General features: G+C 56.0%; 1 protein-coding gene across 1 annotated transcript in view; it reads right to left on the reverse strand.

The window, feature by feature from the left end:
* PKD1L1 (polycystin 1 like 1, transient receptor potential channel interacting) overlaps positions 1-21,495 on the reverse strand; it is a 115,854-nt gene that overhangs the window by 23,531 nt on the left and 70,828 nt on the right. Inside the window, 16 exon segments of the mRNA XM_042963126.1 lie at positions 544-696; positions 982-1,066; positions 2,022-2,160; positions 4,810-4,945; positions 5,811-5,857; positions 6,251-6,320; positions 6,408-6,527; positions 7,662-7,835; positions 9,065-9,287; positions 10,060-10,166; positions 11,364-11,571; positions 13,680-13,763; positions 15,373-15,565; positions 18,677-18,777; positions 20,175-20,332; positions 20,444-20,554. Of these exon segments, the coding sequence (XP_042819060.1) occupies positions 544-696; positions 982-1,066; positions 2,022-2,160; positions 4,810-4,945; positions 5,811-5,857; positions 6,251-6,320; positions 6,408-6,527; positions 7,662-7,835; positions 9,065-9,287; positions 10,060-10,166; positions 11,364-11,571; positions 13,680-13,763; positions 15,373-15,565; positions 18,677-18,777; positions 20,175-20,332; positions 20,444-20,554 (2,109 nt within the window).

Below are 21,495 nucleotides of genomic sequence, written 5' to 3' on the forward strand. Positions count from 1 at the left end.
CGATCTCACGGTTCGTGGGTTTGAGCCCCATGTCGGGCTTTGTGCTGACAGTTCAGAGTCTGGAACCTGCTTCTGATTCTGTGTCTCTGGCTCTCTCTGTCCCTCCCCCGCTCACACTCTGTCTCTCTCTTTTGAGAGAGACATGTTTTAATAAACATTAAAAAAAATAGTTTAAAGTAGGCTCAGGCCATGATCTTGAGGTTCGTGCATTTGAGCCTCATGCTGGGCTCTGTGCTGACAGAGCAGAGCCTGGTTGGGATTCTCTCTCTCTCTCTCTCTCTCTCTCTCAAAATAAATAATAAAGTAAAAACTAAAAAAAATAAATACAATAGGCGACTGTTCTTGATGCTCTGATTTCTCCGGGATTGGGGCAGAGGTAAGGAAACAGGTCTTGAGTGCTCACGCATCGCGTACGGGCACGTGAAGCAGCAGAGAAACTACATCACACCCACGGGTCTCCAAAAACGCAGTCGAGTTTGAATCCAAAGAGGAAGTTCAGACCGGCCTGCGGAGGCTGGACCACGGCACCGAGGGCGGCCTCACCTCCTCCATCTGGCTTGCACGGAGGGCCGTGGGGGACCTTACACGTCCTTCCAGCTCAGAGCCCAGGTCCTTGGTGGCCTCGCGCAGAGACTCGGTGAAGAAATGTGGGTCGTCTCTCTTTCTCCAGGCAAAGCCCAAGGCCACGAGGCCGACCTGGAAGGAGAAATTAGACAAGGCACCGTCCTCGTCCCCCGTCCCTGTGACCCACGGAGCTGTCTCAGTCACAGGCTCAGGCGCACCCTAGTGTCACCTGTCTGGGATTCCTCGCCCACCCACTCTCCGGGAGAGGCGGGTCCAGAGCCTCTGTATCCCAAGGCTCCGTGTCCTCGAGTGAAAAATGGGGTTGGAGAGATGTCATCACGTGTCACCTGAATGGAGCCCTGGCTCCACGTCCAGGCCCCTGCTGACAGGAAGGGACCACAGGAGGGCCCCACTCACCAGAAGTGGCTGGGTGACAAAAACACAGCACAGCACGGACAGGGTCAGCAGGTGCAGCCACTGTGCACATTGTGTCGGGTTAAACCTGTCCCCAGGGAGAGAGCAGCCGTCAGTACACAGGACACCAGGCCTGAGGGTTTGCGTCCTCGTGATGGTGCGACTGCGGGCAGCAGCGGTGGGCCTGTGGCGGAGAAGGGGCAGTGGCGGTGGGCGCCCTGTTGTTCTGCCCAAAGAAGGGAGTTCTATCTGTCCGGAGGGGATGTCAACCCCGCAACAGAGAAAGGAAAGCCCAGCACAGGGACAGAGAGCATGGGCGGGGAGGGGTAATAATAATGACAATAAACTTTGCATCTGCAAAGCACTGAGCCTAGAGGACTTCATTTGCTCCTTCTAAAATCTTACAAACTAGGTACTGTGAATGTTCCCATTTCACAGAGGAGCAAACTGAGGCACAGAGAGTTTTTTTTTTTTTTTTAAGTAACTTGTCCATCATCACCAGGTGAGTCAATATATGCATGAAGAAAGGGAAGAGTCAAGGGCAGAGGGGCAAGTATCTTGGTTTTATGGCTGCTCCTCCTGGGCCCACAGGAGCCATGCTGAATGGCCTGCTGAGGAGCAGGGGACCCAGATGGAGAGGCCACCGTACGGACAGAATCAGAATCCCTGAGATACGTGCATCTTCAACAGACAGGGGTCGAGGGTTCCTCGCTGAGCCAGTAGCCTGGCTCAGAGCCCAGCTTCTTGGGAGCTTGGTCGCTGGACCTCTCCTTCCCGAGGAGGGTCTTGAGGCCTCGGGTGACACCCGGGGCTCCATCTGGGTCGGGCTGCTGTCCCAGAGCTGGCTGGCCAGGCCCTGGGGCTCTTGGGGATTTGTGTCCAGATTCTTCGCCCGCAGGGCCGTGAGAGGGAGACCAGAGGACGAAATTAGCAACGGCCACATCTGGGCTCACACTTTGCGTTCCCAGAAATGCAAGGAATCTTTTTATCAGTGAGAGACTTTCCCAAAGGCCCGAGGATATTTGAAAACCACTACTGCTCACCTGTACCCCAGAAATGCCGTCCCCAAGCCACAGGCCACAGACACCATCCAGCAAGTGGCCCACGCTGCGAAGCCCGACCAAGGCGGTGGTGCCCTCGGCCACTGGAGCACAGCAAGTCGTCCAGACCCACTGGTGGGGACTAAGGGGGAGCAGGGAAGAGGCACACGTGTTAACAGACCTCACCCCTGCCATCTGAGTGTGCCTGCTAATTCTATGTCAGTGGGCCTGGGTCATGGGTGTGCAGACATTTGGTTGAACATTATTCTTGGTGTGTACACAAGGGAATTTCCAGAGAGATGAACATTTAAATGGCTGCACTGAGGAGCACCTGGGTGGCTCAGTCAGTTAAGTGTCCGACTTTGGCTCAGGTCATGATTTTGCAGTTCGTGGGTTCGAGCCCCACATCGAGTCCCTGTGCTGACAGCTCAGGGCCTGGAGCCTCCTTTGGATTCTGTGTCTCCCTCCTCTCTGCCGCTCCCCCACTCGTGAGCTATTTCTCTCTCTCTCTCTCAAAACTAAATAAACATTAAAAAATTAAAAACAATAATAAAATAAATGGCTCCACTGAGTAAAGCCAGGTGCCCACCCAGTGTGGGTGGACCTCATCCAATCAGGTGAAGGCCTGAATACAACAAGAGGCCCACCTTCCAGGGTAAGAGAGAGTTCCTTCTGCCTGACGGCCTCTGAGCAGAACATCTGCTTTTTCCTGTCTTCGGATCTGAGCTGAAACATTGGTGCTCCTGGGTCTCCAGCTTGTGGACTGTGGGTCCATGAGAACTGCCAGCTTCCATGAGCACATGAACTAATTCCTGACAGTAAATCCTTTTACATATACACACACCTCTGCACATATGCACCGTGTTATAGGATTTGCATTTCCGTGTAGAGCAACGAGGTCTACAGAGCGGCCGGCTGCATGCAGTAACCACCGTTTCAGTCTGGGTGAAATGGGGACACATTTCTCATATGGTCATTCTCAGGGCAGAGTGCTCTTTATACTCAGGATTTTCTACCAGAATTATGCCACAGTCTGGGCTACAGTCTGCTGCTGTATCTGCCTCACAATTTATAGTTTTCACTATGTGTATTGAGGAAGAGGAGGGGAAGGAGGGGAGAATCAGAACAAGAACAGAGAGGAGGGGGTGGAAGGAGCAGGGAGGAGGAGGAGGAGATCAGGGCCAGAGGAGGAGGAGGAGGAGGATGCAGGAGCAGGGGGAATAGGCGGAGGAGGAGGGGGGAGGACTATGAGAAGAGCAGAGAGGAGGTGGGAAGAGTGGGGGAGGAGGAGGAGGGAGGAGGAGAAGGAAGGAGCAGAGGGAAGAAGGAGGTAAAGGGAGGGTCAGGAGAAGAGCAGAGAGGAGGTGGGAAGAGAGGGGGAGGGTGGGGGAGGGAGGAGGAGGGAGGAGCAGGGGGAGGACTACCTGAGATGAGGAGGGAGAAGAAGAGGGAGAAGGGGGAGGAGCGGGGGGATGGATGGGGGAAAGAGTGGGAGGAGCAGGAGGGAGAGGGAGGAGGAGGGAGGAGCGGGGGGGGGATGGGGAAAGAGTGGGAGGAGCAGGAGGGAGGAGGAGGAGGGAGGAGGGAAGGAGCAGGGGGAGGGATGGGGGAAAGAGTGGGAGGAGCAGGAGGGAGGAGGGGGAGGAGGAGGACCAAGAGAAGAGCAGAAAGGAGGGGGAGGGAGGAGCAGGGGGAGGAGCGGGGAGGAGGGAGGAGAGCAGGGCCAGGCAGAGGAGGAGGAGGGGGGGGGGGCCACCTGGGAGCAGCGCCTCTCGCGGCTCCGTTGTGTAATCTCTCTGGAGCCAAGCACTTCATCAAAGGGTCCCCACCCCCATCTCATGTCTCCAAGAGGAGGCTGCTGGAGCCCCGCTTTCTCGGGTGATTGCTCGATAGGAGGATCCCAACCTGTTCAGAGGCGGAAGGCGGTGCGGCTCTAGGGCCGCCGCCAGCAGCAGAAGCCGAGAAGCACCTGCTGGGGAGGAGGTGCTAGGCAAGGGGGGGACCCTTGGTGCACGTACAACGGGCTGTCCTTCCTTGATGACCTCCTCGAGTCTGGTCTGCCGGGCTGAACCCCCAGGCTCCCGGCCCCGTGTGCGTGACCAGCTGTCGGCCGCAGGTGGCCGTCCTGGGGTGAATGTGACCTCCAATTCCTGCGGGGTGGGCGCCTGCACTGCACGCCGCTGGCCCAGGGTCTCAACCGGTCACAGAACCCAGGTGCTCGACACCCCATCCCCCACGTGCGGGGTGCCGTGCCCACCACCGGTGCCAGCCCTGCCGACACCGTCCACACGGCAGCGTCCGCGGCCGGCACCTGCAGCTGGGACTTGAGGCCTTGGGTGGCCTGGAGCCAGGAAACACCACTCACACGGCCTACCACCCCGACCCCTGCAGCCACGTGCACCTGCCGGCCCAGGTCCCCGGTGGCCCCTTGGGTGGCCCTGACTGGCTGCTTGGCTGCCCCCACCGGGACCCCGTCCCTGCTGGCTCAGCGCTCAGCTCCTGCTTGGTCTGGAGCTGCAGCTACCCACTGCTGTGCAGCAGAAATAGTTGAAAGCATCAAATCTCAGAACACTCAAAAAAAAAAGTTAGGTCTACTCCTGACTTTTTAAAAGTCGTGACCAGACCCACGTAAGTAAACACTGGAAACGGCCAGGACTTTGGAACAAAACTGATGGCTGTTTCGATGGGCCTGGTTCATGTGTGACCAGAGCGTCCAGGGTCATCGGGCCCGACTCCCCAGGGGCCCAGGACAGGAGGGGGCCTGGCATTGCACACCCAGCCCCGACATCACCTTGTGCCCCCTCCTCCCCCTCGGCCCGCTGGCGGGGGTCAGCTCCGCAGGCCTCCAGCTCCGGGGTCAGACCGCCTGCATCGTCACCGCCTGCCGCCCTTCTGCGGGCCCCGGCGTGCCCAGGGAGAGCGTTACGCTGCAAAATACAAAGTCAGGACGAGGTTAACATCTCCGTGCATTCCGTCCTCTGGGGCCATACTGTGTCCTCTGAGCCACGGCTTGTGAGCGCTCTCAGGGGGTGGCCCCGGACCTCCTCAAGCCTCAGGCTGGGCAGGGGTCTGGGGAGGAGGCATGTGGCCCCGGGACCAGATCTTCTGCCTCTACAGAGACCTGTGGGGTGTCACCTGCCCTCCAGGGGGCTGACCTGGACCTGCCAGAGCAGTGGGGCTTTGAGGCTCACAGCAGGAGGGCAGAGAGGCCGCGTGGGGGTGGGGATCGGGCATCTCCAAGCAGGGGAGCAGAGGGGAGAGCGTCCTGGACTCAGGCCTGGGGACAGAGTCTCAGCAAGGAGGCGGAGATTCAAAAGCGTAAGGAGTCTCCTGTGCCCCAAACACTGGCCCAGACAAGAGTCACATGCCTGTAGCACAGTCACACTGGTCCCCAAAGAAGAGCCATGATGTGGCTGAGCTACTTCGAAGCTGCCTTTTAGCCTGCCCTGGGTCACAGGCCGGGTCTGCTTGTCTGGACTTGTCCCGTGTCCCCTCTCGGGGCCCAGGAGCCAACAAGGGCCTCTGCTTCAAGCGACTTGTCCCCTGGACACACCCCAGGCCCAGCTTCCAAACGTCACTGCTTGTACACACGTGGCTTTCCCAACTCTGACAGCCACAGCCCTTCTCGAGTGGCCTCCACGGGGACTCCTAACAGCTGGCCTCTCTCCCCGCAGGACCTGCCCTGCGCACTGGCCCCAGCTGTCCCCATCCCTCCCTGGGCCTGACCAGCCGTGTCCGGGCCACGGCGGAGGGAGACAGCAGAGAGCCAGCCCTGTTGGCTGTTCCGTTTACCTTGTGTATCTTCCGAGCCTCTGGTGTCCTGCCATGGAAGTTAGGGCCTGATTTAAAAAGAGTCACATTTAGGACATTAAACCAGGGATTCAGGATTCTCAGGGAGAGAGCCTCCTTCAGGACATGCCCCTTCCTGTGACCCCAGCAAGATGGGTCCCTGAGACCCAGGACCCAACTGCCAGAGAGGCCCTTGCACGTGGCACCTTGGCGGGGGCTGCACAACCCCTTGTGAGGGCTCTTAGCGCACGAGATGATGCTTGCTGTCCCCACAACAAACACAGTGCAAAGGACGCAGGAGACACAAGGTCTGTGCAGCGCACTCGCCTCTTGAAAAGGCTCAGCCAGGACGGAGGGGGCCCTCCCGGCACCTCCCTGTTCAGACCTCATCCTTGGCCGCTGCCGTGACTTCACCTTTCAGGCTTTTTTAAACGCACACCTACCCTGTGCTGCCCCCATGGGCGCCCTCCTCGGGGGCAGGCAGGGCTTCACTCGGCGAGGCCCGCTGGGCTCCTGCGGGAGAAGGTGGCTGTTCAGGCAGGGGTCCTGCGGCGAGGGAGGACCCGGGACAGCAGGACCAGGCGGACGGGCTGCAGGTACCTGGCCGAGCCTCAAGAGCAGCGACAAGAGCTGAGCCGCGGGAGACGCCAGCAGGGTGCACAGGAGACCCATCTGGAAGGACCCATAGGCTGCGTCGGGGGAGCCCAGAGCCCACGGGAGCTGCGGGAAGACAGCAGGACGCATGTCCCCCAGACCCATTCTGGGTTTAGCTACAAAGGTGTTTGATGCATGTGTACCCCATGTTTAACCAAAGTCCCTCTCCCTGAATCCTGGACCTTTAATAAAAAAACAGAAAAAGCATAAGGAATCTCCTTGCTTTTCTGCCATACGCATCTCTGCAGACTGAACAGATATTTGCCAGTGCCCCTTCTTGCGAGGCACCTCTCGCCGCACCTGACTGGAAGTGCCGGGCACCTCGCCGCACCTGACCAGAAGGCACCCGTGTCCCCAGTGCGTTGATGAGCTAAGATCACACACCGGGTGACCCCAGAGGGGAGGGCAAGTTCAGGTGTGCTGACCTTGGGCCCATTCCCGTCCCAGGGGGACAGGGCTCTTCCCTTTGCACTGATAATACGTACCGCCGTCCTACCAACTCCACACACCTCTTACTCTTTTTTTAAAAAGCTCTGCCGATCCATTATTGCTATCACATGTACTGGGAACACCGTGCTCCCAGGTGGATACTTCGCCGGACAGGACCCCTCGGCACGTTCCCAGCCACTGCAGGGACCACGGACAGCCTCAGGTTGTCAGAAGCAGCAAAGCTGACTCTCTTCCCGTACCCCGAAGTCACCCTGTGAGCTCCCAACAGGAGAGCAGAGTCTCCGATCTAACTGCCCACCCTCAGGTACAAGTAACCTCTCCATCACATGAGGGACGGCCAGGCCAGCGCTGCTAAGGGCACGCTAGCATTCCAAGGGCAAACGTGGCCGTCAGAACTGTTCTGTTGTTTGTGGTCAGAGGATTTTTAAAATTTGAATTAACTGCCAACCTTAAAAGAATCCAGGAGCATTTTCTAGGACGGTCCGAGCTGCTGACCCCGCTGGGAAAGTCCTGCTCTGTGGCAGCAGGAGGCCACGAGATCCATGTGGCAGAGGTAATGCAGCAGGCCACGGCCCCGCAGGCCCCCCCAGCTCTTGGTGTCACCTCGGGGGCACTCGAGGCACATGGTCTCCCTCCCCTGCTTGAAACCTCTCCTAGGACTCTGAGTTTTGCTAATCCCTAAGTCCGGAAGGTGTCACACTGTGGGTCTGGGAATCGGAAGCCACTTTACAGAAAAGCCAGCGCTCTCACCCGCTCTTGCCTCGAGGCGGTGACCAGGGCAGCGAGACACGCATACACGCACAGCAAGGTGAAGGCGACGGTGAGGCGCGGGGTGCGCAGGAAGCTGCTGGGCGAGGGCTGGCTGTACACGGAGGTCCAGACGTGGAAGTCTTCCAGATACTCCGTGAACTTCGAATACAAGAGCTGGAACATACCAGCGCGGACACAGCGGCGGACCTGGGGCATCTGCACCAACCGCGGGAGCTTCCGCTTGGCGAGCAGTGACCTCCTGAGCGGGGATGCCCCTGGCTCACCAGCCAGATGCCGAGCTGTGTGGGCGCTGCAGGCCCCTGCCGACCCTCGTCCACTCGGCGCCCTGGACGTTTGCAACCCTACCTGCGCTGGGACTCGGGGGCTTTGGGACAGGCTGTCCCTCTGCCTCTCCTCTGTCGCCCTCAAGTGTCTTCACACCCTCCTCCCCAGAGCCTCTGTTCACAAACCCCTCCCCCAGTGGAACCCTCCCCCCTCCTGCTCAGTGGAAGTGTCACCCCTCCCCTGGTGATCCTAATCAACTTTCCCAGCATGCTCCCCACAGCACAGTTAATTTTTTCTGGGCTTTGAGCACACTGAGGACCAGGAACGAGCATCCCCCTGGGTGTCCGCAGTAGCCCGGCAGCGTCTGCTACATAGTGGGCAGAACGCCACGTATAGATTTGCACTGGGTTCACAATGTTCAGTTCAACTCAAGGAATGCTTGGTGCTCAATGCTATTCCAGAAAAATTCATGAATTTGCTTTAAAATCATCACTGAAGGGGGTGTGCCTGGGTGGCTCAGTCGGTTGAGTGCCTGACTCTTGGTTTTGGTTCAGGTCATGATTTCAGGGTTCCTGGGATTGAGCCCCACGCTGGGCTCTGAGCTGATAGCACACAGCCTGCTTGGGATTCTCTCTCTCTCCCTCCCTCTGCCCGTCCCTGCTCATTCTCTCTCTAAAACAAAAATCCTGAAGATAACTAGAAAGTGCGAAATGCATAAGCGTTATTACAACTGCATAAAACACACTCACAAATGGGGAAAGATCAGGACAGATGCAGAGCGAGTTTCATAGCTGGTTTGTGAGGTTTTAGGGGATTCTGTCTTTTGTCATGACCCCCTGACCATGCCTGGACCGTTTCCTGGTCATTTTGGTGACCAGGAATCCAGGGCACTCACGTCTCTAATTAGCAGCCCGTTGGTCACCACAGACCACAGGCCACCGTAATTCTGTAAACGTTATTGTGGAAGAAAACCAACAACCCAAGGGCAATTCCTTCAGGCTTGCAGGCTCGCTCAGTGGCCGCGTCATTTACGATGTGGCCACCTTGACTCTAACTTAGTGCTGTTCGGAGAAGCAGGGCCCTCGCTGCGTCTTGCCGGCAGGTCAGTTGGCACCTACCTTCCAGAAGCCGGGTCCCCGGCAAAGGCAGCCCAGTTCCCGCTGCACGCGGCCGTCCCCCCGGCCCGCCGCCAGCCAGCACTCGGCGGGGAAGAGCCAGCGCCGCGCGGGCCCGGAGCCCAGCTCCTGTACCATGAGGTGGCTCACGTACCAGGCGGGACAGGGCCCGCGGCTGTCGTGCCAGAGGCGGATCCTGCAGAGCGGGCCCAGCAGAGCCGGGGCGCTGGGGACACACACGGCAGCGCCTGGTCAGGCCTGGGCGGTGGGGGCCCCGGAGGGCGGCACCGGCCCCCATTCTCCCTTTGGGGGCACATCGGACATGTCAACAAACATGGGTTATACAGACTGACCTATGAAGCCCCTCTGGGATGTAGGGGGTGGACATGGCTCTGGGACGTAGCGGGTGGACAGGGCCCTCAGGCCCCCACAGCCACTAAGAGCGACGCCCCTGGCCGTGCTGGGTGCTGAGCACACACACAGCTTGTCCACGCGGGCCCCTGAACCCAATCCACTCAAACTCCTTAATGCATGCATGTCTGGCGTGGACTAGTCTGGAATTAACCTCTTCTTGATGAACACAGGACACTCGGAGCCCATACGGATCATACATGAAATTCTCCAGGAGAACGAACCTTGCAGTTCTCCTACGCTTTCCGGAAACATCAGGAGCCTGTACTCCTGATAAATTACCCCTCTCCGTCCAACCACAGGGTCTTACATAGCGTTGCTCTCCCAAGCAGGGTGAACCGAATTCACTGAGTGCTGTCAGTACCATAGGAAGGGCTGGGCGTCTGACCCTCACCAGCGGATAAACCCAATACCCCTCCTCCCTCCCTCCTGTGCTTAACCAGACTCTAGTCTACTTCACACAGCCCTGGGAGCAGTGTTACAAATCCGTCTGTGTGCATGTGCTCCTTATTGGGAAGTGATGCTCGGTATTTCTACTTCCGCGGATGCGTGCTAAGGCCACACGGGGTCTGATGGGCTGCGCTCACCTCAGGACAAAGGTGTGTCTGGAGTTCCTTTCAAACAAGGGCTTTTCTGGACAGTAGAGTTCTCTGGGTTCTGAAACTCCATTTTCTCCACATAAAACAATGTAAACCTCCAAAGATAAGAGAGTGAGAGTCTGAGATCATGAACACAGGATACTACCCTGTGTGTGCACCTTCTCCCAGCCCCCAACCTTCCCAGAACCTTCCAGAAGGCCAAAGACAACAACGCGGTCCTGAGGGGCCAAGAAGATGCCCCGCCCCGTCCCTGGATGGTGCCTCCCCAACTTCCCTGGGAGAGACGGCGAAGGAGCACCTGCCACGGCGGCTGATTTCTACATGTTTGATCTAGAAAACCAGATGGCAACTTGGGTTCACTAGGGCACATGTCTGTCTCAGGAGGGAGAGGACAGGACAGTGGGCATGTTGTCCTCCCTCAGCTCAGAGGGGAGACTGGGAGAGGCTGGGGGGCAGTGACGGTGACTGAGGTGGACCAGGGGAGGCCAGATGGCAGTGACAGTGACTGAGATGGACCAGGAGCCCCGCAGGTGCACACTCCGGCCAGGAGGGCTTGCTGCCCCTCACTGGGGTGGCTTCTGTCCTACATAAGCGCCTGATTCTGGGGCCGTGCAACCTGTCACTCTTCCATTTAAGAAAGTTCCTTATGTATTTCCAGTTTTTAAAATCCTTCCCCGTTGCAAAGTACATATTTCCTTCGAGAAGTTTCTAAATATTGTTTTGTTGTTGTTTTAAGTACGCTTCATGCCCTGCGTGGAGCCCAACGTGGGGCTTGAACTCACAACTCTGAGATCAAGACCTGAGCTAGGAACAAGAGTCAGACACTTAACCGACTGAACCACCCAGGTGCCCCCGTATTTTGTTTTAATCTTTAAATTTTGTGGAAGTGCTTTCGGGTATAACGTGAAGTGGACATTTCATATTGCTTTTTTCTACAAGAAAAGCCACTGTCCCCAAACGTCTTGCTGAACTGTCCCCACTCCTCCCACGGGGCCTCCCCCATCACACCCATTCCGTCCTTAGCCTCACATGGGGCTGGATGCCTGCAGTGCTCCCCACAGACGAGGTGGAGCGGGGGGTGGGGTCGACGGGGCGGCCCTGAGGGCAGGGGAGGGGGGCTCGCGCAGACAGGCAGGTAAGGGAGAGCAGGATGGCAGGAGAGGAGCCTCCCCCCCACCCCCCCACCGTCGGATGGAGTCGAAGGGGCAGCTGGGATGGCCAGTGTCCACGCCGTCGCTCACGCCATCCACAGCCTTGCACACGAGAGCGCTAGCCCCGCGATGAGCCCTTACCTTGGCGCTACAGTGGGCTGGAGCCCGGAAGCCTGTGTCTACGACAACCGCGTATAGCTGGTGGTCGGCTGGAGTGTCTTCTTGCAGGAAAATGTACCTCACCTTCTCTCTCTCATGACGGTCCACACGCCTGGTTTTGGTAACCAAAAGTGCATAGAGAACCATAGAAACCACAATCAAAATACTGGGAAGCAGGTTTTCCGGGTGTCTGTAAACAAAAGGAGAGGAATGAACAGTAAATTATGAAGATAAAGCTCCCCAGGCTGGCTCACACTCACTCACACTCACTCACACTCACATTCACACACGGGGCCCCCGCTGGTCTTCACTGATGTGTGTAGATGTCTGTCGGCCCCATAACTGGGAGAAGCAGGCAGACTCTTGCTGGGACGGGGTCAACAGGGGAAGGCAGAGGGAGCGACCTCTGCCGTCCGGTGTTGGGACGGGTCAGAGCCCCTCTGGGGGAAGCCGCTGGCGGCTGGATCAGGAGCCGGGACTCAGACAAAGCATCCTGGGGACCGGCCAGCTTTGGGGTCGGAAGGGTGCTGCCGTGTGGGGCAGTCGCTCATGTCCCGTCTCTGAGAAGCTTTCTTTATGAAATGGGATGAGAACAGGGCGCCTGGGTGGCTCAGTCTGTTAAGGGTCTGACTCTTGATTTTGGCTCAGGTCGTGATCTCCTGGGTGCGTGGGTTCGAGCCCCACATCAGGTTCTGCGCTGACAGCGTGGAGCCTGCTTGGGATTCTCTCTCTCCCTTTGTCTGCCCCTCCCCACTCACGTTGTCTCTGTCTCTCTCAAAATAAATAAAACTTTAAAAATTAAAAAAGAGAGGGAAAAAGGAATGTGATGAGAACAGCCGTCTCGCTGAGCAGTACGTGCGACATCCGTAGTGGGCTTGCACACGTGCATGCAGTGGGTGTTCCCTCCCTCCCTCCCGGCAGACCCTGTCCTGCGTGCTCTGGCTGCCTGCGCCCCTACACCTGTCACTCGCCACCTGCTCCAGGCACCAGTGCTGGCCGGGGGCAGGGGGCACCGAACACTCCAGACCCACGGAGCGGGGTCCCCTTCGAGTCACTCGTGCCAGCACCCTAACCTGGAATGGAGTCTTACGGGCCTCTGACGGGGTTTCGAAGGGTGGGCGTGGGGCCTGGCTTCGTGGGGTTGCTGTCCTCCCAGAACATTCCTGTCCCTGCAGGACTCCAGGGGCTGCCCCTCCCCTGACAGCTCAGCCCCCTGAAGTTCTGTCTGAAACCACAGTTGGACAGCTGTCCTGAGTCCCAGTCACTGGGCTCCTGGTGACCCCAGTGTCCCCAGGATTAATAAAGTACAGCCAGATTCCCCATCACAATGAGATTTGGCACAGAAACCTAACACCCAACGCTCACCAGAAAATTCAGATACTCATTCAGCAAACACCCACTCAGCACCTGCTGTGTGCCAAGCCCGGTCCTCCTCTGTGTGCGTGACACTGAAGAGTCAAAAGAGGGCGCCGCTCCATGGCTCACACTCTCCTTACCCGTAGTTCAGAATCCAACACATGTATTCTTTCTTTTATGTTTATTTATTTATTTATTTTGAGAGAGAGAGAGAGAGAGAGAGAGAGAGAGAGAGAAGGCAAGTGGGGGAGGGACAGAGAGAGAGTGAGAAAGAGAGAGTCCCAAGCAGGCTCTGCACTGTCAGCACAGAGCCCTATGCAGGGCTTGAACCCATGAACTGTGAGATCATGACCTGAGCCAAAATCCAGAGTCAGATGCTTAACTGACTGATCCACCCAGGCGCCCCCAAATACACTGTTTCTATACCAAAAAATGGCTATAGAATAGGGTTGAGTCCAAATCTGTTCTCTAAAATGGGACACTTTTGGAGGGTACCTGGCTGGCTCAGTCACTAGAACATGCGACTCTTGGTCTTAGGGTCGTGAGTTCGAGCCCCATGTTGGGTGGACAGATCACTCAAACAAAAAACCAAACTAACTTCAAAAATAATATTAATAAAACAAAATGGGACACTTTTGAAGAGAAAGAGGGAGCCACGAACACACATAAACCAGGACGGGCAAACCACCGCATCCTCCCTGGCAAGAATGACCAGCCAAGGCTCAGCCTGACGGGAAGCGCGCTGACTTTCCTGTTTATACATCTCGTCAGCGGATGTAAGTACAGAGAAATGTACGTGACGTTCTGGACGATTGTCTGGTAACACGGGTATTCCAAAAGGCGAGTTGACCATAAGGGACGTGGGTTTCAGGCATACCCGGGTGTCCCGCTTGGTCAGCGGGGCAAACAAAACTTTATTCTCATTTGGAAAACGGAGCTCACCTCTGCAGCTTGGAAACACCCTCCACTGAAAAGCCGGCGCTCAGGTTTCTTCTTGCGACAGAGACCGGTGCGAGGCGATCGTAGCTAGGAGGGAGACACGGCTTAGGACGGCACGTGTGTGTCGAGCGCTGTGTCGATCATGTCATGTACGCGGATTAAGGGAGGGCCGGGAAGGGTGATGGGTTACAGCACTTACAACAGACACCTGTTATGCAGACACCTCAGTGTCCACACCGTGCACAGTCCAGCTCAGGCCCGGACACAGCAAGTTCAAGTCCCAGCCCTGCTGTGGGCAGATGAGTGGCCCCTAAGCAGACTCGGGGTATAGGGACCCTGTCACCGTCACTCCTACCAAAAGACTGACTTTGTTTGACTAAAACCCACCTCTCCCTCGTTGTCTCGTGAGCAGACCCCGTGTGGCGTTCATTCTCGTGCCCCTGGCTCGTGGAAAAGTGCCCGCGGACGGCGGGATGTGATGGAGAATGAACAGCTGTGTTAATGCGTTTGTGGTCAGTTTGACATCAGAGGTAAATACTGATCCATTACAGTAGGGCCGGTGATTTACTAGCCTGGGCACCATATAAATTGAACAGCACAACCGAAGAAGAGGAGGGAGACACGCAGACATGGGCGTGAGCTGGGCATCTCGGTCTCCTAACAGACGCCACAAAACACGGCTCCTCGTGACTTGATTTTTCTCTCCCCTTCCCTCCCCTTCCCCCCCCCTTCCCTTCCCTTTCTTTCCCTTCCTCCTTTCCTTCCCTTCTTCCCTTCCTTCCCTTCCTTCCTTCCACCCTTCCTTCCTCCCTCCCTTCCTCCCTCCATTCTCCCTTCCCTCCCACTCTCTCTTTCTCTTCCTCACTCCCTCCTTCCCTCCCTCCTTATTTTGAGAGAGAGAGAGAGAGAGAACATACACATGGGCAGGGGAGGGGAAGAGGGAGAAAGAGAATCCCAAGCAGGCTCCACACTGTCAGCACAGAGCCGGATATGGGGCTTGATCCCACGACCTGTGAGATCACGACCTGAGCTGAAACCAAGAGTCAGACACTCAACTAACTGCGCCACCTGGGCGCCCCGAGACTCGATTCTAAGAAGGAAATGACCATTTCTACTTCTGAACGTGCCCGATCACTGTACCCTCCCCTCTAGTGGAAAGGTCCCGGCAGAGCCTCTCACAGGACTGCCCGTTCTGCCTAGATGATAAAGAATTTCTGATCGAGCAGCGTGACCAATACACCCAAATCTTCCAGAGGGCCGATGTGGTCCGTGTGGGGACTTTCCTGCACAGGAAATCTGCCTTCACAACCATGCGGTGGGGGGCTTCCTGCAGGTGGGGCGCCAGGGCACAGGGGGTGGGGGGGAGCGGCGAGAGCAGACGCCCCACGGCCCGAGTGCAGACGCGCCCCCAAGAATGCGCAGAGGCGGCCGACACCAGGCGCCACCCCCCACCCACCAGCACATTTCTTCAGAGGATGTGGGGGAACAGCTACCATGTGCCGTCACCCTGGGGAGGGGAGGGTACAGAGAACCCAAGAGCCAGATTCTGCAGCATGGAGGGGACCAGACCTGCCGACGGGAGGGATGCACAGTTTTCCCAGGGCCACGGCCAGGGAGGCCCCACGCTGGGCCCCACGCAGAGGAAAATGCAGCCGTGGTGTAAAAGTCGGGTTTGTCCTCACCAGTACGTCCCTACCTGCAGCTCACTTTCCCTGGAGAAGCTCCTGGCTGCGGAGAGGAGTTTGTAGACCTCCATTCCCTCATTTCCCAGAAGATGCATTGGAGCCACTGGAAACGCACAGTATAGTTGACGGCCTTGGCGAAATACTTGTTCCGAGGGCTTCTGTCATAGTCAGCATCCAGTAAGGATAAGTATCCCAAGCTCGTGTCTAAGGAGAGAAAAAAACCCAACTCAATACAACCTGAAGTTTGCAAAAAGGCATAATGAACCCCAAAGGTGGCCGGGGCAGGGGGGCAGTGGGTGGGGGAGGGTAGTGGGCAGTGGGGGTAGTGGGCAGGGGGGGCAGTGGGACAGCAGGTAGGGGGGTAGTGGGCAGGGGGGCAGGGGGACAGCAGGTAGGGGGATAGAGGGCAGGGGGGCAGTGGGGGCAGTGGGACAGCAGGTAGGGGTGTAGTGGGCAGGGGGGCAGGGGGCAGTAGGGGTAGTGGGCAGTGGGGGCAGTGGGACAGCGAGTAGGGGGTAGGGGGCAGGGGGCAGGGGGCAGTGGGGGCAGTGGGACAGCAGGCAGGGGGGTAGGGAGTAGTGGGCAGGGGGGCAGTGGGACAACAGGTAGGGAGATAGTGGGCAGGGGGGCAGGGGGCAGTGGGGGCAATGGGACAGCAGGTAGGGGGGTAGGGGCTGGGGGCAGGAGGCAGTGGGACAGCGGTAGGGGGACAGTGGGCAGGGGGGCAGGGGGACAGCAGGTAGGGAGATAGTGGGCAGGGGGGCAGGGGGCAGTGGGGGCAATGGGACAGCAGGTAGGGGAGTAGTAGGCATGGGGGCAGGGGGCAGTGGGGGCAGTGGGACAGCAGGTAGGGGTGTAGTGGGCAGGGGGCAGTAGGGGTAGTGGGCAGTGGGAGCAGTGGGACAGCGGGTAGGGGGGTAGGGGGCAGGGGGACAGGGGGCAGTGGGGGTAGTGGGACAGCAGGCAGGGGGGTAGGGGCTGGGGGCAGGGGGCAGTGGGGGCAGTGGGACAGAAGGTGGGGGGGTAGGGGGTAGTGGGCAGGGGGGCAGTGGGACAGTGGGTAGGGGGGTAGTGGGCAGTGGGGCAGGGGGCAGGAGTCATACTCTCCAACTCCACACCACCCCACCCCTGCTCTCTTTGGCCCCTCAGCCTCCTGCCAAATACCAGCACGTCCCAAGTCTGCTGTCGTCATGGTAAGAACAGTGCGGTAACCATGAGAAGGCAGCCGGTCACTTTTGGATGACTTTTATGCTTAGAAACAAAAATATTTGGGGTGCCTGTCTGGCTCAGTTAGTAAAGTGTGTCAACTCTTGATCTCAGGGCTGTGAGTTCAAGCCCCACATTGGGTATAGAGATTACTTAAAAATAAAATCTTTAAAAAAATTTAACAGTCCATTTATTTAAAATTTGCCCTTAAGATTTTTAAACACGAATTTTTTTTTTTTTTTTTATTAGAGAAAGAGAGAGAGCTCATATGAGCGAGGTACAGAGGGAGAGAGAGTGTGGAGCCCGATGTGGGGCTTGAACTCTTGAACCGTGAGATTGTGACCTGAGCCGTAGAGGGACACTTAACCGACTGAGCCACCCTGGAGACCTGTCCCTAATAAATGATTTTGAGACAACCAACTACTTGTAAAAACGTGAAATTAGGGTGCCTGGGTGACTCAGTCGGTTCTTCGGCTCAGGTCATGATCTCACAGTTCATGAGATCGAGCCCCGCATCGGGCTCTGTGCTGACAGCTTGGAGTCCAGAGCTTGCTTTGGATTCTGTGTCTCCCTTGCTCTCTGCCCCTCCCCTGCTTGTGCTCTGTTTCTGTCTCTTTCAAAAATAAACATTAAAAATTTTTTCAAAAAAATATGAACATCAACCTGTATCTCACACCACCTACAGTGAGAAGCATCGATCAGAGATCTAAACACAAACGAATTAAGCAATATAGACACCAAAAGAAAACCTAAATGTGAATGATTTCTTTCAGAACCTGGGTATAAGGAACGAATTTCTAACTAGGACTCAAAATCTAAGAGTAACTTAAAACAAGTTGATAAATTTTACTCTTAAAAAAAGTTTGCAATGCAAAAAAAAACCCAATGAAAACAAAGTAAAAAATATAGAAAAATATAGAAAAAATGTGGAAAAAATAAACTTGAGAGAGAAATGGGCATATATGAATAGGTCACCAGAAAAGGAGGTAGTGATCTTTAAACGTGTGAAATAATGCTGAAATGACATATAAATTGCAACCTTTTTTCTTTTTTTCCCTAGGTTTCTGTCGGTTTGAAATTTCTTACAATAAAAAACTATGGAGGGGCGCCTCGGTGGCTCAGTCGGTGAAGCATCTGACTCTTGATTTCGGCTCGGGTCACGATCTCACGATCCGTGGGTTTGAGCCCTGCGTCAGGCTCTGTGCTGACAGCACGGAACCTGCTTGGGATTCTCTCTCTCTCTCTCTCTCTCTCTCTCTCTCTGCCCCTCCCCCACTGGCTCTCTCCCTCTCAAAATAAATAAACTAAACAAACAAACAAACAAAAACTATTAAAAAGAAACATCAAAGGCAAAGTGTTTTAAACTACCAGTGAGAATCTGAAGATGGTTAACCATGTTGTCCATGCTGAAAAGAAACAAGGAGCTCACAGTGCCCGGTTCTCAGAGGAAAAGAGATCCGACAGAAACGTGAAAACAGAGGCAACAGGTGCGCCAGCCGGAAGCCAATGCTTGTGCAAGGTCCACAGCCCACGGAATTGGTTGGGCCCATGTGCTTATGGAGTGTGGACGCCCCGAAGCAGCCAGCCTGTTTCTTGCCTTCCGGGAACAACAGAGACTCAGGAGCCTAAGCAAACAGGGTCGGCCCAGACCAACCCTGCCCTGCCCTGCCCGCTGATGGCCGGGAGAGATCCTGGGGCGGCAGGGAGGCCGTCAAGTCATGGCCTTGATGCTGGGAGGCAGAGCAGCAAACAGGAGAGGCAAACACAAGGTGTCAGGGGAGCAGCCAGCAGAGAGATCCCAGGGGTCGGGGAAGGTCCACCAAAGAGGAGTTTGGAGGGTCCACAGAGGGTAGCGGAGGCCAGGAAGGGAGGCGCTGCAGAAACCGGAAGCCGCGGGAAGGTGCTGTGGAGGGGGAGATGGGCAGGGTCGGTGACCACAGCCCAGGGCACTGCTGCATACTGGGGTCAGGCTGGATGCACACGGGCCGCCTCTGCACGCGGCATGACACTTCCACCAGGAGTAGGAAAGTCCCCGCTGTCTGTGCATGTCTTGCGACAGCTGCTGTCATGACACGGACAACTAAGGTTTGTGAGATCCTGTGCACTGACCTCTCAGAGAAGCGGCAGGGACATACATGTGTACCATTGGCTCATCCCAGACGTAGACCTTTTTCACAAGAAAATCGGAAGGAGTAGGTTTCTCAGAGAACCTAGGAAGGAAAAGCAAAGCAATAGTGTCGAGTTTTGTTTTGCTTTTTTCCTGTTGAGGACCTCTGTCATGCGACGTTGTGCAAGGACAAGGACGTGGGCTGGGACTCCAAGGGGCCACTGTGCATGTCCCCCGGCAGCACCAGCTCTCAGTAAGAACTACACGCCCTCCCTCCCTTCACTGCATTAAAAATAAAAACTTCTGGGGCGCCTGGGTGGCTCAGTCGGTTAAGCGTCTGACTTCGGCTCAGGTCATGATCTCATGGTTCGTGAGTTCAAGCCCCGCGTCGGACAGCTCGGAGCCTGGAGCCTGCTTCAGACTCTGTGTCTCCCTCTCTCTCTGCCCCTCTCGGACTCACACTCTGTCTCTCTCTCAAAAATAAATAAGCGTGTTTTTTTTTTTTTTAAAAAGCAAAGAGCCATGCTTCCCACTCAGTGGGTCAGCTCATGTGACCAGATGAGGGTCAGCCGACATACACTGAGTCCGTGCTGTATGCGGTGTGGATGTTACCCTGTGGAAGACACACCTAGCTGAGGTGCCCACCTAGGCAGGGCAGCAGGACAGACGGAGGAAAGCTTTGTCCGACAGCTGAAGGACGCGGCCCTCAGGGAGGAGAAATGATCCAGCAGATCCCCGGGCCCACCCAGACAGACGTGAGCTCTCAGTGCCGGCGGCATCCGCTGGCTCTGTTCATGCAGGATTCATTCCTAAAAACCTTCCCGGTGGTCATTCACCTGTGTTCCTTTGTGATGTATCCATAGGGCGGGCCTCCCGAGGCCTCACTGACTCAACATTGCTGAGAGACAGGATTCGTTTACCAAGTCTCCTCAGATACATCTCTTTGAACGCATTTTTTCTTCTAATAAAAATAAACAGAAAGTAAGAGGATTCTGACCCAGGTCTACACGGTGAGAGAGAAGTGGATTCCTAATGAGGCCACCGGTATTTGGGCGTTTCTTATGCTAATAAGCTGAGCAGGTAGGAATCCAAAATCAGGAAAAACTCGGCAGGAAGCTTATTCTGTGAGCAGGTGACCATGTCACATATGGCACATAATTCTGTTAGACAATGAGCTCAGGACTGCATTAAAAGTGAATTTCACTCCCTGGGGGCGCCTGGGTGGCTCAATCTGTTGAGCATCAGACTCTAGATCTTGGCTCAGGTCATGATCTCCAGGTTCATGAGTTCGAGCCCCAAGCCAGGCTCTTTGCTGACAGTGCAGAGCCTGCCTGGGATTCTCTCTCTCCCCCTCTCTCTGCCCCTTCCCCACTCTCTCTCTCTCTCTCAAGATAAATAAACTTCATAAAAAAAGAATTAAAAGTAAATTTACTCCGTAGCTTTTTGCAAGGACTTTGTCGCTGGCTGGAAAGAAACCCTGGTGGCCTCCCCACAACACACCTTACCAGCACCATGACCGGGAATGCTCTTGAAACGGGCCTAGAGAATTCTATCCTTATCTGCAGAGACTCCTGGGGGCTTTCGGAACGCCCGGTGAACCGATGAAAATTCACTGTCTCCCGAAGCAACGCAAAGGTCGTCCTGTTTCTCCTCTCACCCTGTCACCACACGGAAAGTGAGGTCAGCAAAATTTGCCTTGGGAAAAGTCAAGGCACATGAGGCCGCGCGGCCTACGTGAAGTCGAGGTGGCTTGGGCAAGACCCCCTCACCAGGCCGTCTTCCTCCCCGAACTCCACAACCACAGGCTCCCTCAGCCGCTGCCTGCTGATGGGCCTTCTGCCGGAGCAGGTGAACAGGGACAGGGCGACAAGCGGGCCAATCTGCAGAGACAGGAGCACCTAGGAGCCGAGCGGCAGTACTGGGAACCCGACAGCAGGGGGCGGGGTGGAGAAACACGGCTCCCTTTACTGGTTAGGAAGGCAGGACTGTGATTACTCTTATTATTAATAATTTCTAAAGTCTCTAAAGTAGTTTCGTCTTTCACTTTAACAGCTCACACCAGAAGAACAGCGGCAGAGCGTAGACAATCAGGAAGGTACAGAAAGGCATACAGAAGAGACACGGATAGCTGGCCTGTGGCACTGTGGCTCAGAGAACCTGTCTGGGGTGCTGTGTCCCGACCCGTCTCTGTGCCCCAGACACACACTGGGCACGCAAAGCATTCTCCTCACTGTTTGCACAGAATCTTCCAAAGTCACTAAAAGCCCCCGACTCATGTAATTTCAACTGGCGATGCATGGATAATAATTCATTTAAATCACCAGTGAGCTGGATCCCTCTGTCGAACATTTAGATACATTTCTATTTAGGTGATCACACATAATGTTGTTTTGAATAAATAAGTAAAACAGCACATCTTGCTTTGAATAGCTCTTTTTCCCCTTCCTCTGTAGGCTCAGTGTAGCAGCAGGTCCAGCACGTGAAGCTGCTCGGAGAACATGCAGCGTGGACGCCTGCTCGCCGTGCCTCCCCAGAAGCGAGTCTCTCTAAAGAACTGTGCTGCTGCGTGTTAAAAAAATCATTTTGATTTCTGTTTCCTGTTTGTTAATTTGAATGATTTTCGGGGCGCCTGGGTGGCTCAGTCGGTTAAGTGACCGACTTCGGCTCAGGTCATGATCTCACAGTTCATGGGTTCAAGCCCCGCGTCGGGCTCTCTGCTGACAGCTCGGAGCCCAGAGCCTGCTTCAGGCTCTGTGTCTCCCTCTCTCTCTCTGCCCCTCCCCAGCTTGCACTCTGTCTCTCTCAAAAATAAATAAATGTG

This window comes from Panthera tigris, chromosome A2 (genome assembly GCF_018350195.1).
Source record: "Panthera tigris isolate Pti1 chromosome A2, P.tigris_Pti1_mat1.1, whole genome shotgun sequence".
Lineage (NCBI taxonomy): Eukaryota > Metazoa > Chordata > Mammalia > Carnivora > Felidae > Panthera > Panthera tigris.